This window comes from Psilocybe cubensis, chromosome 12, assembly GCF_017499595.1.
Source record: "Psilocybe cubensis strain MGC-MH-2018 chromosome 12, whole genome shotgun sequence".
Taxonomy (NCBI): Eukaryota; Fungi; Basidiomycota; class Agaricomycetes; order Agaricales; family Agrocybaceae; genus Psilocybe; species Psilocybe cubensis.
In genome coordinates this window covers 1,778,614-1,797,837 of record NC_063010.1, presented here as the reverse complement: position 1 = coordinate 1,797,837, position 19,224 = coordinate 1,778,614, and the positions used below count along the sequence as shown (strand labels likewise).

The 19,224-nt window shown below is 48.2% G+C and overlaps 8 protein-coding genes across 8 annotated transcripts; 4 read left to right on the top strand and 4 right to left on the bottom strand.

Annotated features, from left to right (window-relative positions):
- Positions 1-392: 392 nt before the first annotated feature.
- JR316_0012531 (UPF0590 protein) lies at positions 393-1,361 on the bottom strand (the record flags this gene model as incomplete). Its single annotated transcript, XM_047898156.1, has 3 exons — positions 393-870; positions 947-1,028; positions 1,181-1,361. 3 exons carry the CDS (start codon positions 1,359-1,361, stop codon positions 393-395), a joined length of 741 nt encoding a protein of 246 aa, XP_047743045.1.
- Positions 1,362-1,639: 278 nt separating this feature from the next.
- Positions 1,640-2,020, bottom strand: JR316_0012530 (uncharacterized protein; the record flags this gene model as incomplete). The annotated part of the gene is made up of 1 exon (XM_047898155.1): positions 1,640-2,020. The coding sequence occupies one exon, from the start codon at positions 2,018-2,020 to the stop codon at positions 1,640-1,642; it is 381 nt and encodes a 126-aa protein (XP_047743044.1).
- Positions 2,021-3,243: 1,223 nt separating this feature from the next.
- On the top strand, positions 3,244-7,154 carry JR316_0012529 (uncharacterized protein; the record flags this gene model as incomplete). Its single annotated transcript, XM_047898154.1, has 11 exons — positions 3,244-3,301; positions 3,358-3,488; positions 3,536-3,699; positions 3,763-3,854; positions 3,907-4,465; positions 4,555-4,643; positions 4,707-5,102; positions 5,159-5,226; positions 5,284-6,336; positions 6,404-6,476; positions 6,538-7,154. 11 exons carry the CDS (start codon positions 3,244-3,246, stop codon positions 7,152-7,154), a joined length of 3,300 nt encoding a protein of 1,099 aa, XP_047743043.1.
- A 739-nt stretch (positions 7,155-7,893) lies between these two features.
- Positions 7,894-9,711, top strand: JR316_0012528 (uncharacterized protein; the record flags this gene model as incomplete). Its single annotated transcript, XM_047898153.1, has 10 exons — positions 7,894-8,008; positions 8,373-8,398; positions 8,847-8,911; positions 8,993-9,114; positions 9,165-9,203; positions 9,262-9,306; positions 9,365-9,391; positions 9,445-9,485; positions 9,552-9,563; positions 9,616-9,711. 10 exons carry the CDS (start codon positions 7,894-7,896, stop codon positions 9,709-9,711), a joined length of 588 nt encoding a protein of 195 aa, XP_047743042.1.
- A 321-nt stretch (positions 9,712-10,032) lies between these two features.
- On the top strand, positions 10,033-12,055 carry JR316_0012527 (uncharacterized protein; the record flags this gene model as incomplete). The annotated part of the gene is made up of 4 exons (XM_047898152.1): positions 10,033-10,328; positions 10,388-11,020; positions 11,107-11,904; positions 11,965-12,055. 4 exons carry the CDS (start codon positions 10,033-10,035, stop codon positions 12,053-12,055), a joined length of 1,818 nt encoding a protein of 605 aa, XP_047743041.1.
- A 401-nt stretch (positions 12,056-12,456) lies between these two features.
- JR316_0012526 (Cytochrome P450 monooxygenase 205) lies at positions 12,457-15,047 on the bottom strand (the record flags this gene model as incomplete). The annotated part of the gene is made up of 14 exons (XM_047898151.1): positions 12,457-12,503; positions 12,560-12,636; positions 12,704-12,885; positions 12,965-13,076; positions 13,149-13,279; positions 13,378-13,428; positions 13,529-13,734; positions 13,809-13,922; positions 14,013-14,132; positions 14,187-14,266; positions 14,319-14,349; positions 14,405-14,531; positions 14,606-14,880; positions 14,948-15,047. 14 exons carry the CDS (start codon positions 15,045-15,047, stop codon positions 12,457-12,459), a joined length of 1,653 nt encoding a protein of 550 aa, XP_047743040.1.
- Positions 15,048-15,887: 840 nt separating this feature from the next.
- Positions 15,888-17,269, top strand: JR316_0012525 (Ornithine carbamoyltransferase, mitochondrial; the record flags this gene model as incomplete). Its single annotated transcript, XM_047898150.1, has 5 exons — positions 15,888-16,286; positions 16,349-16,755; positions 16,812-16,959; positions 17,019-17,092; positions 17,158-17,269. The coding sequence occupies 5 exons, from the start codon at positions 15,888-15,890 to the stop codon at positions 17,267-17,269; spliced, it is 1,140 nt and encodes a 379-aa protein (XP_047743039.1).
- A 613-nt stretch (positions 17,270-17,882) lies between these two features.
- JR316_0012524 (uncharacterized protein) lies at positions 17,883-18,800 on the bottom strand (the record flags this gene model as incomplete). Its single annotated transcript, XM_047898149.1, has 6 exons — positions 17,883-18,159; positions 18,222-18,250; positions 18,303-18,343; positions 18,531-18,575; positions 18,659-18,697; positions 18,764-18,800. The coding sequence occupies 6 exons, from the start codon at positions 18,798-18,800 to the stop codon at positions 17,883-17,885; spliced, it is 468 nt and encodes a 155-aa protein (XP_047743038.1).
- Between the last annotated feature and the right edge of the window lie 424 nt (positions 18,801-19,224).

The window sequence follows — 19,224 nt, the reverse complement described above, 5'->3', positions numbered from 1 at the left end:
AATAGATTTTTTATCCAATAAGTCCGACAGTGTCCCTTACAAATGTTATAAGATGTTTGAATCCAAGACTAGTCCACCCAGCTCAATTAACATCCTCATCCTCATCCACAATCTCGATAGCTACACACCAAAACATCCTTCCCCATGGCTCCTTTCCGTTCCTATCTTCTCCTCCTTCCTCCTTCCGCACCCGCTCACAACAAACAAACCGAACCGGCTGTCCATCCCAATACTTCATCAAGTCAAAAGACAATCCCCCGGGCAGTTGCAGGAGCTAACGTCGGCGCAAAACTGATAAACCCATAACAAAAATCGGTCGTGATCACATCCTCCGGGCCGAAGACCTGCCGGCGGGCTTTTTGCGCAAAGTAGCTGCGCCGCTGCGACGCTGTCTAAAGCGTCTGCAGTTTCCGCTCACGCTTCATACGGCGTTCTCCTTGCTCGGACGACGAAGAAGAGCCGGTGCTAAGCGTACTCCGCGCACGCTTCGGTTTGACTTTGCGCATGGCGGATTTGACAGAGAAGCTCGAGCCGCCGGTTGAGGATCCCTTCGAGCTGGATCTGGCGGTCGATAGGGGACTCGGGCTTACCGGTGCAACGTTGTCGGAGGAGGAGGACGCAGAGCGGAATGATGTTCCTGATGAGCTGGATGCAGAATCTCCCTCATCGAGCTCATCAGAGAGGGCAAGGTACAGCCCAGAGTTCCTGTCTTGGATGGACTGGTTTGCTGAGAAGGGGGGTAGCATACATGAGGAGGAAGAAGGTGGAATCCTCGTGTGCATGAAATGAGGCATGGTCGATATTAGTGGTGAAAGTGCCCATGGCTTGGTGGAAGATGTGAGGTCGTGTTTGAGAGTTGGGTCGATGTAGCTATAGAAATGGAGATCAGTTGAAGTTAAAAATATAGAGATGGAGAGAGATGGAGAGAAAAATAAAATGAGCGTACTGCATGAATTTAAGTACCGCGCTTGTTCCCCATGGTAATTTGAGAGGCCTATCGAATGTGTTTCCGAATAAAATGTCGTCCGCTGAATAGAGTACGAGGAACCGGCCTTCACACCACCCAACGTAAAATAACACCGAAAGTCAGCACACGGAATCACACGAATAACCCTTCCCCTTCTCGCGACTCGAACATCGTGCAAATTCGAAATACCAAAAATAGGCAAACCAAACTCACCTCGGACAACGATACTCCATGTAACACCGCCGCGATCTTCTCTCTTGAAATATTCAGACTCGTGTACTTTTCCCTGTTCGTCCGTCATGCTCTGAATCTGCGCTACCAATTCACCTTCAAACAAATCGGAGCGGATAGGGTGTGAATGTGGAGTGTTGACGAGGTGTGTTATGGGAACCATCGAGGAAGGAGATGTACCTGCAAGGACCCGGAGTCGAGGAGCCATTAGAGTATCAACTATGTGGGGTTAGGTTAAAGGATTGAAGTAGCCGTCGATGCGGAAACGGTGAGCGTGTACAATTTTGTGTGGACGCCCGCGATGTGTTAATAGTACTGGAATGATATGGCGCTCCTGGCGGGTAGGTGTACCGGGTGTGAAAGGGGACGTAGACGGTGAAATATCCACAGTTATGATCGGTTATGTATGTATGTGTACCAGTGCAAATGAGGCTCCCCAGTCTACCACCCCAATTTGTATTGAGGCTGAAGAGCGTTTTGGATATCGTCGTCAACTGGAATCGAAAGGCCAGTAGCGGCACACAAGAAGACAATCCCAAAGATGGCGACAAAGAACAAAGGTGAGTCAAAGTGCGACAGAAGGGACGGTGTCAGACGGTCGCTGCAGAATTGCACAGACAAAAAATTCACGAATGAGCGAAACTGCAAGCCGTTGCAGACAAGATAGAATGGTTTCTTCTCCTCGTCGGACATGCTTTTCCATACTTTTCCGGCTTGCTTGCTGAGCTCGTGTTGCTGGACCTCCCTGGGTGCGCGCATACAATTGACATACCACGAGAATGCATTGGCGTTTGGGTGCGGTATGGGTGGTGATGAGTTCATGCACTAAAATATAGAGCGGGTCTGTAGGGTGTAGCTTTGGACGTTTATTTTGAAGCACAAACAAAAAAGAGACTCACTCATAACAAATACGGGGGCCTGCGGGATGACAATAAATTGTATCACGCACTATTCTGAAGAAACGTGTCCCTTCAAATCAATCCACATTGTATAGCTGAGAGTGCCAGTGTTAGCAAAATATCACTGTACAAGAAAAGTTATAAATCCATCTCCTTCCACTGTTTACCGGAAGTCAAAGAATCAAGTTATATGCTATGTACTTAGTGAAAACGTTACCTTCGACTTCAAGAAAAAGGAAAATAGATACACGTAGACCTTTAAGACAATGATAAGGAGTTGAAATGGATACACTCAGGTTGTGTTATGTCGCTACGAAACTCACTGAAAAAGCGACTCACCACTCACTATACCTTGGCATTGATTAATAAGCGGTCACTTCTCAGTGAGTCACTTACTGTTGAGTGACTCACTAAGTGACTAATATATAATACATTTTATGAATTTGAAAATATTCTTTTGCACAAAAAATATCGGCAGAATATATGATTGAAAATTCTCCAAAATACTTGACAGAAACATAACGTATATCTAATTTAAAAGTTGTGACAAAAGCGTCACGAATTTATCTAAAAAATACGAATCAATATTCTTTTTATATACTATTACATATATTAGTACAAAATATCACCAGTAAAGTCGAAAATTATAGGTTGAAAATACATTTTGTATATGATACTTTTTTTGAGGCAATATATAAAACATATTTGGCAACAAAATATCAATTTTTAAACACGAAACATGTTTCTAATTCGTATATTTTCGTCATATACGGATAGCTGCCAGCAGTGCCACGATGACTGGTGTTCGGACCCAATAAGATGTGAAAGTTCTGTGCACGTGATCGTATTAATTACATAGCCGTTGTGGTTTTGCGGGACGCGACTTGAGTTCGTACCGTGACATTCCCCTCCATCTATTCCCTGTATTCATACCCGCTCTCGGATCCTAGTGGATACTTAAATCTTTATCCACAGAGTGAATACGGTAGAGACCTTACTTGTAGTGAGATATCCCATTTACACTTGACGCATCACCTCAGGGCATTGCATATGCCTTTTTGGTTTTTGGTTAGAGGGCGACCATTCATTCCAGCGGAGCTGAATATTCCCCTCGGGGACTAGCAGAGAACTTTCCGTATACACAATATGTGGGTAATAATTGGCCCCTTCGACGCAGATGTTCCAGGTGAACTGGCGTTTGAAAGTGAGTGATTTCCCTGTCCTGTTGTCTCAATGGCATCCTTGACGGTTTCTCTGCAGAGCAAAAGTTGCTGAAGCCCTCAAAAACATACTCCCTTGGGAGGAAGGGACAGAACCTTATAGTGAATAGCAAGAAGATATCCGGTCATCATTGCGATTTCATCGTTGGAGAGCATACCGTCGACCATGTTGTGAGTCCTTTTTCTGCTGGTTTCTGTAGTTGCTCATTAAGTTCTAGGGAGATCATACCGTTATTCCAACACTCGAGATACTTAACACTAATGCCAAAGACAAGACGTACTCCATCACGCGAAGAGAAGACTTCATTGGGGCTGGGCAGAACGAGAAGGTGGTTTTGGAATCTGGAGATTCTATTGCCCTTATTACTGGGATACTTGTGAGGTGCGCATGCTCTGTACTCAAGCTTAGCTAAAATCATGTCGTGGTTGACATTTTTCTCCACAGAGTGGAATGGAGACCCATATGTATCTTCCAACCTCCATCCCGGGGTAAATCTTCGGTTTCAAGTGCGACTCTTAACGGTTGTGCTTCGTTAGGTTCGTAGCATCCATATCAGTACCTGCTAGTGTACCCTGACTCTCTAAACAGGCATAAAGCTATCGCAAAAGATGCACGAAAACGTCACACACCATCTGGCTTCCCATTACGTCGCCAACTTGACGATGATCGCCTCCTTGCTCAACATGACACGAATCGTCAAGCCCGAATGGCTCAGCGAAATCCTTCGACTGGGTGCGCTAGACAAGGAAGACGAAAATGCGACCGGCACTTCTCTTGAAGAACGCTTGGCGTTGCCAGTAGAAACGAAGTACCGCCCTGCGTTTTCTCCTTCTCTGTTACCAAAACAGAAGACATTCGACGTGTGGGAACCTAACGAAGAGAGGGTGAATCTTCTCAAGCCCTTTCGTTTTATATGTATGCAAGAGAAGGCCACCGAGTTGGACGCCGAGATTCGAGAGGCCATTGATCGCGGTGGGGGGAGCTATGAAACGTTCAAAGTCTCTGATGGCGTGGAGAAACTCCCAAGAGTTTTGGCGAGGAGTCGGGCGAAAGAGGGGAAGAAGACAATTGTTGTTGGTGATATAGACTCTTTGCAGACGGCGGTTGGGGCCTCGACGTGGAAGGAGTTCGTTTCAGAGGCAAGAAGGTGCTTTGAATCTTTTTTGTGGCTTGATGCTCCCTTTGTATCGATTGCTGACTATCTTGTATTTTATTTGATGGCTTTGTACTACCTAGCTATTCAACAGACATATTCGCCCCCTCAAAGATTGTCCAAGCTGTCATTGAGATCAATACCTCTGTTTTGGAAGTGCCTACGGAGGATTGTGAGCCCCCTTCAAAAATAATCTATATAAACACTCTAACTAATAACGATCCTCTCATTTCAGCCGCTCCTCGCTCCTCACCGCTGCCCGATAACGTTCCAAATTCGATACCAGAGGAACCTACCATGCAGCCTGATGAGCTACCCAATAGGAAGCGTCGAAGTGATGCAGTCGTAGACGAGAACTCCGAGCGTCCGGGTAAGAGGCTTGCGCCGGTCGCAGCCTTCTCGCCTGAACCTGTTGAGCGTTCATCTAAACGGCTGAAGCCTGTATCCTCGCCGCTACCCCCTGAGCCTGTTGAACCGCCTGCGACTGAGGTGAAACCTTTTGCCAGTCGCGGGCGGTTGGGAATGTCCCGTGAGACGACAGCTGAACTAGAGGCCCCGTCTCCGCCCCGTAAAGTTGGTGTTTTATTCTCGCTCTTGTGGCTCTGCCTATCGAAGATATTGCTAATTGTGGGTTGTTGTGTTAGATTCCAAGGATTCCGATAGACTTGGATGATTCTTTTACACCAGATAGTGACATTGGTGCTTCCTCGAAGAAGAGGAAGCTTGGTTTCGCTGGGCTTCTTGACACAGATCAGGTTTGTTTTTACATATAGCATGGCAGATTGTTGTCTAAATCTGTTTGTATACACTAGGATGCAGAGGCGAAGCGCCACGAGAGGATGCGAAAGAGGGCAGAAGCCGCCGCCGCTGCTGCAGCAGCTGCATCGGCTACTGCGCAGACCGACTCAGCATGGCCAGCCATCCCACCGACACAGCAGCCCGAAGAGCCGCCTCTCAAAAAATTCAGACCTCTCTTCGAATCGACGGCGAAAGACCCCGAGGAGCTGGAGCGCTTTAAGCGGTCGCTCGCAGACCCGAATATGGATGTGCAGGCGATTGTGAACGGGACTCAGTCGCAGACGCAAACGCAGGCGGGCGAGACGCAGGGGAGCAGACGGAATGCCGCGGGGCGTACGATGGGGGTGTCGACGATGGAGATTTTGAGGGAGGAGGATGAGGAAGATACTCAGGGTGGACAAACGGCGCCAGGTGAGAGGGGGCCGAGGGGTGCGAAGCGTGCTCGACTGGACTCTATGGAGGAGAGCGGTGCGGGTATGGAGGAAGCGGGAATGGTACGATCGCGATCGCGTGCGGTGTCGAATGCGAGCGTGGGTTCGACGACAGGCGCGTCGGCTGCGAAAAGGAGGGCGGTAGAGAATGTGAATGCTGTTCAGCGGACGGCGGAGTCTGAGCCTCCAGCTGGGCCGTCGAAGAAGCCTATATCTACGACATTTGAAGCTTTCGATTCTCGCGAGGCGAAAAATAAAGCGAAAGAGCAGGAGAAGGAAGCTGAGAAGGCCAAGTGCAAACAGGCGTCTTCGTCAAAGGTGGACACCGACCAGCCATTCCTCACAGCCATCGCCAGCAGGAAGCGCGGGAAGAAGGCGGAAAACCTAGACCAATTCGACAAAGATTTCAACAATCTGCAGATTGTCAAACCCAAGTTGGACAGTGACCGCAGGGACCCGGAGGAGGAGTGGGCTCTGCTGAAGGAGTTTGGAGATGATTCGGACGTGCGCGGAAATTTCATGATTATCGTAGATCTGGAAGTGTACAAGAAGGACGAGGCGGCGATTGAGGCGCAGCGCCAGAAGAGCTGGAATCCTGCGTGGGATGGGAGGCCGAACTTTAAAAAGTTCAAGCAGGTTAGATCTTTGCTTTCGTTTTTTACGACATCGCTAAGTGGGCTAACGTGTTTTTCTACTTCATTAGAAGGCTCCCAGGGCACCTCGAGAAAAGATCGAGCTTTTCGCTACTCAGGACAAAGAACCGACTGTAGATCCATGTGAGTTTGTTGAATTAGCCTGGGTTTCTTAGTTATAAAGCTAAATCGTTTATCCTCATAGCTTACTGGAAAGTGAAGAAATCCAAAAATATGGAGGGATACACAGAATCACAATCTTACAACAACGACATGGATATGGGTTCCCAAATGGATTCCCAGCCGATGCCCACAGCAACAACAGCATTGAGTCAATCAATGTATGACTTTGGAGACGAGGAAACTCAGGAAACTGGGACTGTCAATATCCGGCGGACCTCTCGCAAGCCTCCGTCGACTGCTGAGAGCGTGGCTAGCACTAGCAGGTCGAAGAAACCAACAAGCAGTAGCAGCAAGGCCAAGGTGGCTGCCAAGAAAAAGAACGCGCTATTTTTAGACTCGGATGACGACATTCAGGAAGTCGACGAGAACGTGTTGGACGTGCCGCCGAAGAGCTCTCGGGCGCGCTCGTCAAGATACACGCAAGCTGAGGAACCCGATAGCGATTTTGATGTGGACCAGACGCTGCAGACTCAGTCTGAGCTCAAGCCCAAAGTCAAAGGGAAAGCCAAGGCCCCTGCAGGAGGCACCAAGCGCGCGGCAGCGACGCGGGGAGCTGCTGGGAAAGGACGATCGAAAGCTGCGCCTATTGTTGTGGATGAAGACTCAGATGATGCGGTTTTCAAGGGTTTTGGGAGGTAGTTTGGATGAAGGATATTCCATGGGTGATCAAAGCTGCGGCTAACCTTAGAGTTGTTGCCTGATGTACGTGGACTTTGTGAAGTGGATTGGATGGATCAGCTGGATACTTACGATACTTACTTACTACGCACTTACATACACTGGTGCTATTTTTATTTGTAAACTAACTTGGAACGAGGTTCTAGCATGAATAAGGTGGGCATTGTAGTGGCCAAGAACTTCTTCTGATCTTACATGCCATCCAGTAAGCTTTTCCGCTTTTCATGTCTATGTATCCTAAAACTGAGCAAGCTCGTTTCATGCCAGTGTGCACGCAGAGTAGATTGCAGTCAAATCAGTGTGCACAATTCGAGTCGGAAATATCACTCGCCGATGGATTACCCCAATCTGCCCCGGGGACGCATGAGTGATCATGACCATCACAAGCATTGCACATCAAAGGTGGCAAGACCGTCGAGAAGTTAATCTAGCGCGATGGGTCTAGTCGGCAATATGGCCTGTTAATAGCTTCTTTCTGACTGGATGAGTCAAAACTGGTTTAGCGTCTCGAAGACAATCACTGCCACCTTGCCTTGTCCTTCGCTTTCTCTTCTTCGAGCTTCCACTATTTGTATAATGTGCTGCGCTCGATAGCCTTCTGACCTCCTTCTCCGCATTCTTTCTTTGTCCGTCATCCAGGAATTTCATGGAGGTTCACGATGAGTAGTAGTACCCAACCGTTGACGGTGCGTATAATTATATGAGCGCCGTAGCTGCGCGCGAGTGGATGGCAGGCTCACTCATGTCAATCATCTTGACAGATATTAGACACTCAGCTTGTGCAAAGCACTTTGGTAGCTTGTGGAACGTTGTTGGTGCGTTAGAGTGATAATTTCCTCTCGTGGCTGAGCATGCATCTGACATATTCATTTGTCTGTAAATATAGGTTTATGATTATATCTGCACTTTGGACCAAGAGGTACGCTTTATGTTCTGAGATAGCTTAATGAGTAGCCTTAATCGAAGACTTGGTTGTCTGGCATCCATATTCCGTCTAGATCGCGTATGCCTGGACTGCATCGTGGTCGTTCGGGACCGTCCTTTTCTTCCTCAACAGATACTTACCCTTCGTCGACACGTTCCTGTCTCTCCACCGTGCGTGGCGTATTTCTTTTCTTCTTCATCCACAGCCGATGCTGGATGGATCAACTCGTGGTAACACTGACGTATCATTTGCAGTCAAGTTCTCGGTGAATACTCCGGAGGTACGTGGTAGCATGTCTTATCTCTGCCTGCTTCGGTTTTTTGATGGTCCTGACGATCTCCGTGCAAATGCTTTTTGAAATCTTTTGACATGTCCTATCCACATGCTCATGCACATCTTGACATCAGATATGTCTGAGAGAGTTCACGGCTGTTACTTGTGCGTCATTGATCCTTGAATTGACTTGGTACCGGTTCTGCGGACCTGATTGTCGCGTTTGGAAACCACTCAGGGTTGATTGTGTCTGGATTGATTATTTCTGAAGGTGGGTCATTATTTGCTGTTGGGTCACTGGTGTATACTGAACGATCTTTTTATTTTGTCTTTCTGTGCGCATGTGTAAACAGTTATCCTTCTGTTACGAACGTATGCGATTTGGGAGCGGAGGCGGATGGTTTTTGTTATTCTCTGTATCTCGAGTATTGTGAGTGTCAAAAGGAGTTTTACAGATTATCGTTCTTCCATTGGCCTTCCCTTCAAGTTTTGTTAGTGACCTTTGTCTTAACGATCCTAGGTAACTTTTATTCCTGCAATTGTTGTAACACGCATCGAAGTGGCTTCGTTTGTCTGTGAGCATATTCTCTTGCTTTAAAAGGAAGATGTATTTCTCATTACAACTGGGAGTAGATGTCTTCTCGGAACTCCCTGGTTGTCATTTGGCGTCTGCCAGTGAAATCATCATCGTTGCTTACATTTTCCTTGGGCTATCTGAAACCGGTGAGTCTCTTTGGATTTTGGAGGCGGACTCAATTTAATATATTCCCAAGTTATGGCCGTCTTGACGGCAATCAAGGCGTACCGCCATTGTAAGTGTCGTTTGACAAAGTCTACATAATGTCATTCACCTCTATAATGAATTGTTAGTTCAAAACTCACGATCCGGTTGGATCACAAAACTCTACCGCGAAGGTGAGCACTTTCAGCCGAGCGTGTTCCTGACAGAGCTCGTCTAATACTGCTTTGCCAGGGCTTTTATTCTATCTTTACCTTGTTTGTGAGACTGCAACTCTGCTCTCGGGAAAAAATCGTTTCTGATATGTGCACCAGCCATTTCACTTGCTAATGTCCTTGTTCCTATTCTTGCTCCAGTGAGTCTCTGAGCTTCATTTTTGAGCACATTGGCAACTTAACCTCTTAAAGCGAATATTTGGCAGTTGGCTCGCGACGTAAGTCCGATTCTCCTCCTGTGCGGTTAAATTGGTTTAGAGTTATTTTCAGTCCACAACGAGTTATGCATTCAGTTCTTTGCAACAGAGTGTTGCTGCATATTTTCAAACAACGGCAGGCGTCAGTCATGGTCAACCGATTACCTAGAATGCAAAACTCGAGCGCAGATACGCCATCAAGTTACGACGTCTTTGAGTCGTATTACTCAGATGAGCGGCTTAGTACGAATATAATAATTGCGCAGCCTTCCATTGGGACAGTTTTATCAGACGGCGAGAGACCTACGAGTCATGATATTCCATAGATTTTGTATGTAGAAATGTACTTGTAGCTTACGATCAATGATTGGGCGGGAGTTGTAAATTGATGTGGCCAAGCATGCATCCTGATTTGGTGGTTGAGATCATCCCCTGACAGTCACCGGCTCGCTCGCTCGCTTTTTTCCCTTTCTTTTCTTTCTTCACCGCCATGGCTGTCACTTTTCGCCGTCGAACTCTTTCGCGGCTTTTCTTCTTTACAGTCACCGCTCTTTTTGTCAAGCTAGTTTTCTTCCCCTCCCAGTCACCGGCCAAGTCCAATTCGAATGCCCATCAAATCCAGAGCCATAACTTCATAGAACGTGCAACACGTTCGGACAAGTCGCTCAATGTGCAGCGTCATCCATTTTTGCAGGCGAGGATGGGCAGGGATGAGAAGGAGGACATTTTTTCAGGGCTTGTGAGGAACGGTGTCAGGGATTACTGGGAGCGCTTCCAACTACCATAGTGAGTTTCACACACGGTTTGCACCTTATGCTTGCCCTTTGAACGATTGACTCTGCCAGCATCGTGAACAAGGAGACGTCGTCTATGGACGCTCAGCACGTCCTGGGGGCCATTGACCAGCTTCTGTCGCTGAATGGCTGGGTGGCCGCACACTGCCCGACGCTAACACGTCCATTTGGCCAGAACAAACGGGAAAATGCATACGACGACCTCATCCGCGAAGACCATCTCTACTACGTGGCAATCATCATCCACTCCGCGGACCACTTCCTCGTCGACCAACTCGCTGTCATCGTGCAAATGGCGAAACGCCTGGGCACAAACAATTTGTTTGTGTCCATGCTAGACTACGATTCGAACGACTCGACCGAGACGCTGACGGATTTGTGCGAGGCAGTTCTGACGCTACTTGGGGTGCCGTTTAGGATTAGGAGGGTGCCAGGCATGACGGAAGATCCAGCGGCGGCGTATTACCCGCTCGAGGAGGCATACATGCGTAACCTTGCGCTGGAGCCGCTGCATGAACTGCAAGCGAAGAGGAGTATCAAATTCTCAAGGGTGGTCTGGCTGAAGGGCTTCACATGTCCTAATGACCTACTGGAGACTATCAAAATCAGCTTTGCCAACGACGCGGCCATGGTCTGTGGCATGGATTGGGCGGAGCATAATGGCTTTTTCATTTTCTCTGATAGGTATGTTCCCACTATGCATGCCCATAATATTCAATTCAATTCATCCCATCCGTGCATCCGCAATAACTCAATCACACTTTAACTAGGTGGCGGACCCGCGACATCGAAGGTGACCAGTTCCGCCAATCCAAATCCTCGTCCAAGCCCGACGGCGTGCCCCCGCGCGACCAGCAGGGCGCGCTGCGTTATGCCCAGCATCTTCCTTTCCAGGTCTTCTGCTGCGAGTCAGGCACGCACGTCGTCGATCCGGCACAATCATACTACCGCGGCATCGCATACCGCGCGGGCACCGACTTCCAGAACCTCAGCCGCTCCGAGAGCGTGCCTGTGCGTTCACCCGACGCGCCATGTCTCGACAGTAGCCAAGCATGGTTCTGCAGAGACCTATGGGTGCGCAGCGCGCGTGATGCAATGGAGGAGGTGGACCGCTCGAATCTCGTTGGTGCGCGCAAGCGACGACGCAGCGTCGAGGAGATTGCGGCGCGCGACCCGCTTATGGAGGGGCGTGACGCGGTGAAGGTCAAGGTCGGGCAGGCAGAGGAAGAGGTGGACGATGACGCGGCGGATAGGAGGAAGCAGGGGAACGGCAAGGTTGATCCAGACGCGAATGCGGGCTCTGACTACGATGCTATGCCGGACGAGGACGGCGGCGAGGACGTTCCCCCTGCGGACGGGAACACGCTGTTGATACCCAACTCAGTGTTCAGGCCTGCGCGGATTTTGGTCAATCCTAGGTGTCCGACAACGTATGCGGGTGTGAGTCATACGCAGCTGGCGCGGGATCTGTTTGGAGAGGGCGATGATGATTCGTTGAGTGCAGCTGGGAAGTATGTGTTGGATGATTGGGAAGGTGCTCCAGAGAGCTTTGTGTGCCAGGAACAAAAGTGAGTGGTTTTGATTCTGTGAGAGGAATTGAGCTCATGTACTGATGGCGCGTTCTTTAGACAAACGGGGGGCAGGAAGGCGACGAAATCGCAACGACGACTTGGTTTCTCCATACATGACGAGGTCCAGAAACTGCTCGGACAACATTAATCTATACCCTCACCCCTCGTATTATGGATAGTTAAAGTAATGTTATGTATAAGTTGTCTTGTTAATATCTTCTTTGCTCTGTTTGTTATGGATTGGACTTTCTCTAGTGGAACTCCTCTCGTATAACAAATATAGAAAGGGCTTCGCAAAAATGGGTTTTTAGTTGTTATTGGGCTTTTGGGAGTATGTTTGTACGTTTTTATGTACAGCTATGAATTGACAATGCAGATTCAAATGTCCCAGCCGTCGACCTGAATTAAAGGATTCATTGTATCATGAGGAAATCTTGTTTTATCCTTGGTGTGGTGTTTAAATAAGATAAAGAATCAAGACGATTGGAGAGATACAAGATAATTTGGGACATAATACAACAAAACAGTAACAGTAGTGTACATTCAGGATCAAGCAACAACTTTGCGAATACGGAGAGGCATGTTATCTTTGGGCTCTGAAAATTATTGTCGTTGTTATTAGCTGCCAGTTCATAGTATCCGGGGTACGCACTCATAGTAACTGCCGCCGTAGGCTGTGGCACCTGGCCCTCATACGCAGGTGAAAACTCAAAGCTATTGATCAGCGCCCTATACACCCGGCAAGCCTCGTCAAAATCAACGCATTCGGAGAAATCGAATAGAGAGAAAGACGCACGCGAGGACGGTCTTCATCTCCATGATTGCCATCGTCTTGCCGATGCATGCGTGTGGACCAGCAAGGAACGACAGCGAGGAGAACGTCGCGTTGTATTTCGGCGGGAGGTTCAGCCAGCGGCGCGGATTCCACTCTTCCGCATCTGGGCCCCATATCTCTGTCCAGGTGTTGATCACGCGGATCTGGTATAGAATAGGATACAAAAAAAGTTTAGAGTGAGTGTATTGACTTGGAGGATGTTGGGGAAATTAGGATGCTAACGGGAATGTAGAATAGTGTGCCTTTGGGGACGTAGATGTCGTCTATGTAGTCAGACTTTGCGGCTTGGCGGAATGTCATAGGCGCAGGGGGCATCAGGCGGAGACTTTCTTGGCTGGTTGATGGAGGAACGGGTGAGTGGGATCTGTATCTCAAAATCACAGAACTAAGGTGTCCGAGAGCTTACAGTACGCAATCAAGCCATGTAAGATCCTTCAAGAAACGGTAGTCTGGTCGTGGGTTTTCGGCAAAGATAGGTGATACTTCTTCGCGCAGTTTCCGTTGCGTCTCGGGATCCTTGGCGAGAAGCCAGAGTGTCTGTTTGGAGTTGCCGAAAGTAGATGTTAAGCGCCCATCCATTATGCATATATGTACGTACGCATGCATGCACGCGGCATGATGCGATCTAGACTCACCCAAGCTAAACCGGACGCAGTAGTTTCGTGCCCGGCGCCTAAAAATGTCAACTGCCCAAATCAAACCGAGTAAGCACATATTTAATCATTAATCAACTTTTTTGTTTTTGCCGGAAATGAAGGTGAGAACTGGGAAGCAAGGACTACTCACGACTTGGTCCATCATTGCCTGGTCGCTCATGGCGTACCCGCCAGCTTTGCTGTCTGCCTGTCGCGCACGCACTAGGAGGCTCATGATATCGCGCTTCGTTTCGGAGTCGGAGAGGGACACAGCGGAGTCGGACATTTTCTCGGCGAGCATTTGAGCGGAGACGGCGCGGATGCGGTGCATGGAATCGACGAAGGGAATGAGTGTTGCTGCAAGATAAGTGTAAGGGGAAGGTTTGGGTTTCGTGGGTTGCTGAATGCATTGGGATGGGAAATTCACGTACGAAGGAGCGGAATATACTCGAATAGATGTCGATTTTTGTATGCCCATTCTGAGTTTAGGAAACGCGCGGCGCCTGGGAGGGAGATGACAGCGATGAGCCTGGAGATATTCGGGCCTGTCAGATTGAATGCATCAGTTATTAGTTAGACGACAGGATGGCCAGCTTGAACGCCGGTCTGCTTTGTATATTCGTGATTTGGCATACCTGTCTGCAAACTAGTCAATATTTCGTATGCTTCGGCGAGCTCGTTGTGCGGGTTATGGAGAGAATCTGTTTGGTATCCGAATGCGGTTTCGCAGATGATGTCGAGGGTGACTTTGCTTACTAGAAGACATTTAGTGAGAATGATAGAAGTAGACGGGGATCGCGGGGACGTACACCATTCGTACATGAGGACTTGCTTTCCTACCGATTGATCTCCACCATTCGAAAGTTCGTTGTTCAATATATCGATTAGTCTACAAGGCAGTTGTAAGGGTCACGTCATTTTGACATGTAGGTGATGTATACCCTTCTATTGGACCCCAATATATTTCCCTTTCTACGAAAGGCTATGAAAATCGGGAAGATTATCAGAACTAGTTAGGAAATCTTACGAGCCATTAGATTAGGAATGGAGAATGCGGGGTTCATAGCGCGCCGCATTTGCTTGTGGTCGTTCCCTGTGACAGTAAGGAGGCCGTGGCCAGTGACTAAGGCAAGAACGCTTCGCATAAAATTGGGCTGATACATCATTATGAAGGGTATCATGTCAGTTAGAAAGAATGGAAGGGCCCAGAGAAAGAGGGGAAACGCACGCGTGGATAATCCACCCAGTCGCTGACGAGGATTTTATGGAGGGCTTCGGGTCTCATGAAGATGAGCCGCTCAATGCCGATGGGGCCTACGACGCGGACGACGGACCCATGCTCTTTGACCCATCCACGCTGGGGAATTCCTACTTCGCCTCTAAGGATCGTGACGAATTGACCGTAAATTGGGTGCCCTAGAGGAGGACCTGGAACTGAACGGAGGGGAGAGAAGAAGCGGGGGTAGAGGAACATTTGGTAGAGTACCCTGGAGAATAGCCATGCTGATGGTGAGGTAAGAACCGCCATGAGACTGTGGTACGATGTTTATATCGCTGAAGCATCACTAACCTGATCCTCCGATGAGAACAGTAAGAACAGGACGGTTGGCAAATATGTCAGAGGCGTACTGCCAGGTCGATCCAAGTGCTTGAGAGAGTGTGGGGGACATAATTTTGCAAGCTCAAAATCGAGGAATAGCACCCCAGGAGTGGTATATGTACAATGCAATGCTTGCAGTCAGATCCTTAAAGTTGACGGCGGCCGATCGTGACGAGCAGCCGTCAGAAACTTGAGGTTGTCAGAAAGGTGCGTGATGACATCGCTTTGCACGACATCCAACTTTTATATATTGAGTACGTCCCCACCCACCACCTGTGTACGCAGTCAAAAGTCAATCAATCATGTGAAAATGGAAACAACGACATATTTTCTCACCACTACATCTGCAGCACAGGCATATCGGTCATGACACGTCAAAATCGGACTGAGCTTGGTTCAGTACCGCTCCACTAAATAAAATCTTGCATTCCATTTGCTTGCTATGTCTGCGGATAGCTCCCGAGAAATGCCTCAAAAAAGAGCTGATGTAGATTCTTCTAGTGCTTCCATACATTTCACCGTCTACCAAAGGTCAAACAGCCTGATACGTGTAAGTCAGCTTGGTGGCTTAGACTGCAACATCATCGATAAGTAGCCTATGATGGTGGGGTAATGAATTTGATGCGAGGTCAATGAAATGCTTCCGATAATTCATTGATTTCTTGTGTTTATATCACGTGTATGGCCTTCTCAATGCTCGCGCATGCTAAACTCTGACTGTGAATCATCAGGATAGAAAATATTGTCACATATGCGAATAGAGAGGTGAAGAGTGAGTCAGAAGTTGAAGAACCAGAAACTTGGTCCGAAGATAGTGCATGAGATCACGTGACGCGTAAAATTATGAGTCGAGAAATTGGTGGTGCTCTCACTCCGCAGGTTCAAGGTTTCTCTTGACACCGACGCAGCCATGAAACCTCCACATATTATGACCCTGGCGGACCTTTCGCCTCGTCAAATCAATCATATTATTACTCATGCCCACTCCCTCAAGATTCGCTCGCAAAAATGGCTTGCGCCCCACATCCCCATCCACCAACAAAACGCAAGCAGCAAGCTCAGGCAAAACATGCGCCTGCCCTCGCAGTCACTATTTTCAAAAACGATTGCCCTTCTCTTTTCAAAGAGAAGCACCAGGACGCGGATTGCTGCGGAGACTAGTGCCGAGCTGTTGGGAGGACGAGCGCTGTTTTTAGGCCGCGAGGACATTCAGCTGGGTGTCAATGAGTCGGCGCGAGACACTGCGCAGGTTATCTCTGGGATGTGCCAGGGCATATTTGCTCGTGTCGGAGACCACTCCGAAATCGAGGTGCGTATTGGACTGCATGTGGGCGGGCGTATTGATTTTGATATTTATAATTCCCCGAACAGGAATTGGCCCAATACTCCAAGGTCCCCGTGTTGAATGCGTTGTCCTCTCTGTGGCACCCAACACAGATCCTGGCGGACTTGCTTACCCTCCACGAAAACGCGGGCGCCTTTTCGAGGGAAGCCCTTGAAGAAGAGAAGAAGAACATGAAAAGGATGACACCTATACTTCCCGAACTGCCCCCCCTGACCATCGCGTACGTCGGCGACTGCGCGAATGTGCTCAACGACATGCTCGTAACGTACCCCCGACTTGGACACAAGGTCAAGGTCGCTGCCCCGCTCCAGTACCGTTCGCCCCCTGAAGTAATGGCACGCGTCAAGGAACTTGGATGCGATCAGAATATTGAGTGGTTCGAAGATCCCAAAGAAGCAGTTTGGAATGCGAATGTGATCGTCAATGACACCTGGTGCGTTGAAAGCGTTGAAATTATCTGACCGCTTTCCTCATTTGTGCGCGGGTAAGGATATCCATGGGTCAGGAAGCCGAGAAGGCGGACCGGCTCAAAGCATTCGAGGGCTACCAGGTGACCGAAGAGCTCTGCAAATTTGCCAGCCCCGACTGGCGGTTCATGCACTGCCTTCCCCGAAAGCCTCATGAAGTCAATGATGCAGTGCGTTGCAAAGCTCTACATATTCCATAGGCTATTAATCATTTTTTTTTCTCCCCTAGGTTTTCTATGGCCCCCGATCACTTGCCTTCCCCGAAGCGGAAAACCGAAAATGGACGATCATGGCACTTTTCGAGTAAGTTCTTTGGGCGCTTAACTTTTCTGTCGCACTCATCACTTTTTTACTTCTTATCTGCACAGTCTTCAGTTCGGACGCTGGAATTTGGATCCACCGAAGCCTGAAACGGCCTTCATTGAAGATGAAGTGGTCTCTGAAGTGGAAGGAGAGGAGGCGAAGCCTAAGGAGGAGTGATCCGTTCTTTTTTCATGTATAACGTGGACATACCCATCTTGATAAATGAATTAATCTGGAGAGATCATTCGGACGTGCCTTAGACCGTACGGTCGTACCTTCCATATTTTGGATAATACAGGTGATCATGAAGCATTATCGAGAATCCTAAAAATTACCATGAAATATTAGAAAATGGCAAGGAATAATGTCCAGCGACGGTCTGATAGTAGATGGGTTGGCCTGAGTTGACCGCAAATACTGCGATGTCGATCAAAATTGCAGTCAGGCATGCTCATAATCAGGATGAGATAAGTATTGATTGTGTAAGTGGGCGTTAATGGAGTAGTGGAATTACGGATACAAAGGGTTTCTCTGGAAAAAATATATCCGCCCAAGCAGAATTCGGATGCCAGAAGGAGTCTAACTACAATGCATAAAAACACAAATGCGGGGGATGAGTGAAGGAACCATGAAACACTGGGGTGGGGTGAACGAAAATGTACGACTAAGGTAGATAAGTAGTAATGTAAACAGTAATACTAAACAAAGACAGAGACAGAGAGGAAGCACACATACGGTACAGCTTGTGGCCAAGTGGTGACAAGTGAACAGGTGAATACATATGCTACAGCTACATCGTCCAGTCTTGGTGGTGATATGTGGACATTTCCATTATCTGCGTGTCGTCGTCTAGGTCCATGTCCATGTCCAGGTCCGGGCCCCCGTGCGTGGTGTAGCGTGTACCTTCGATGTTCGTCTCCATCTCCATGATGTTGGCGGTGTAATTAGACTTGGATACGGTCCGTGCACGCGAGAGGTGTGCGGCCATCAGTCTCCTGCGAGTGACTTGCCCTTCGATGAGGAGCACGACGCGGTTGCAGAATATTGAATGGAAGACACGCTGTGGCCTGCAGAGGTGAGTGAGTCAGTGTGTGGTGAAGGCAGAGAGAGCTCCAGTGGTTAGGCGTACACGACGAGGTAATTCTTGTATTTAGGTTCCTGAGTATGCAGATGAGAAAGGTGTCTACAACGAGTATATCAGCACACTTACCGAAGCATAAATTGGGATTATAACGTTGGCCATAGTGATGACTGCAAGTTTGTGAACACATTTAGAACTTTTGATTCTAATAATGTCATTTGGAGGGAAAGAGAAAACACGAACTTAACAAGTAAATATAGAAAAGGATCCCTGTTATACCGCGGCAAATCAGCACAGAACAAAAAAAAAAACACGATGATAGCAATCGGCAATTAGCCAGAAACGGATATTGCTTACCGTGTCGGTAAACGTGTTTCACCCAGGACTTTCGGGTATTGAGCACTAGACGGAAAATAAGTTGGTTAGTTGACACAAAAGAGGCTCTAGTGGACGGCGAAGTTCGGAAATGAGGATAGGACGCTTACTGTGCCTGTAACCTTTGTAGATCGTAAGAAGAACGACCGCTGTGGAGGGAGAGTTTGAGAATTTTAGTCGTTGCGGCAATATCGCAATGGAGGAATATGTGTTACCTGTTTCAGAAACTGCAACCAAAATGTAGGCGATCATGATCAGCTTGCTGGCGCTATATAGGTGACAGCCACGACCGCCTTCAGGGATCACAGCGACTGCCCGGGGATAACGTATATGAGCATCAGTTGAAATGTAGCCTCGATACGTGCAACAGGCCAAAAAAAAAAATTGAGCAGGACGTACACTTGTACGAGTTGATTTCTAGCACCGTTACTACGAGCCCAGGCGTAAATGTGCACTAGTGTGTTTTTGAGAATGAGTGAGAATTTTAATGAGAGGGTTTGTAAGGTAGAACATGGGACTCACGAATGAGACCACTCCCAGCACACATAAAATCCGCCGCGATTTCTCCCATAACGACCACGTCCGTAAGAGAAGGATGACTAAATGTTTGCACGTTGAGCTATGCGTTATCAAGTCGAAGAACTATGAGATGGACGGACGTTCTGATACCATCAGG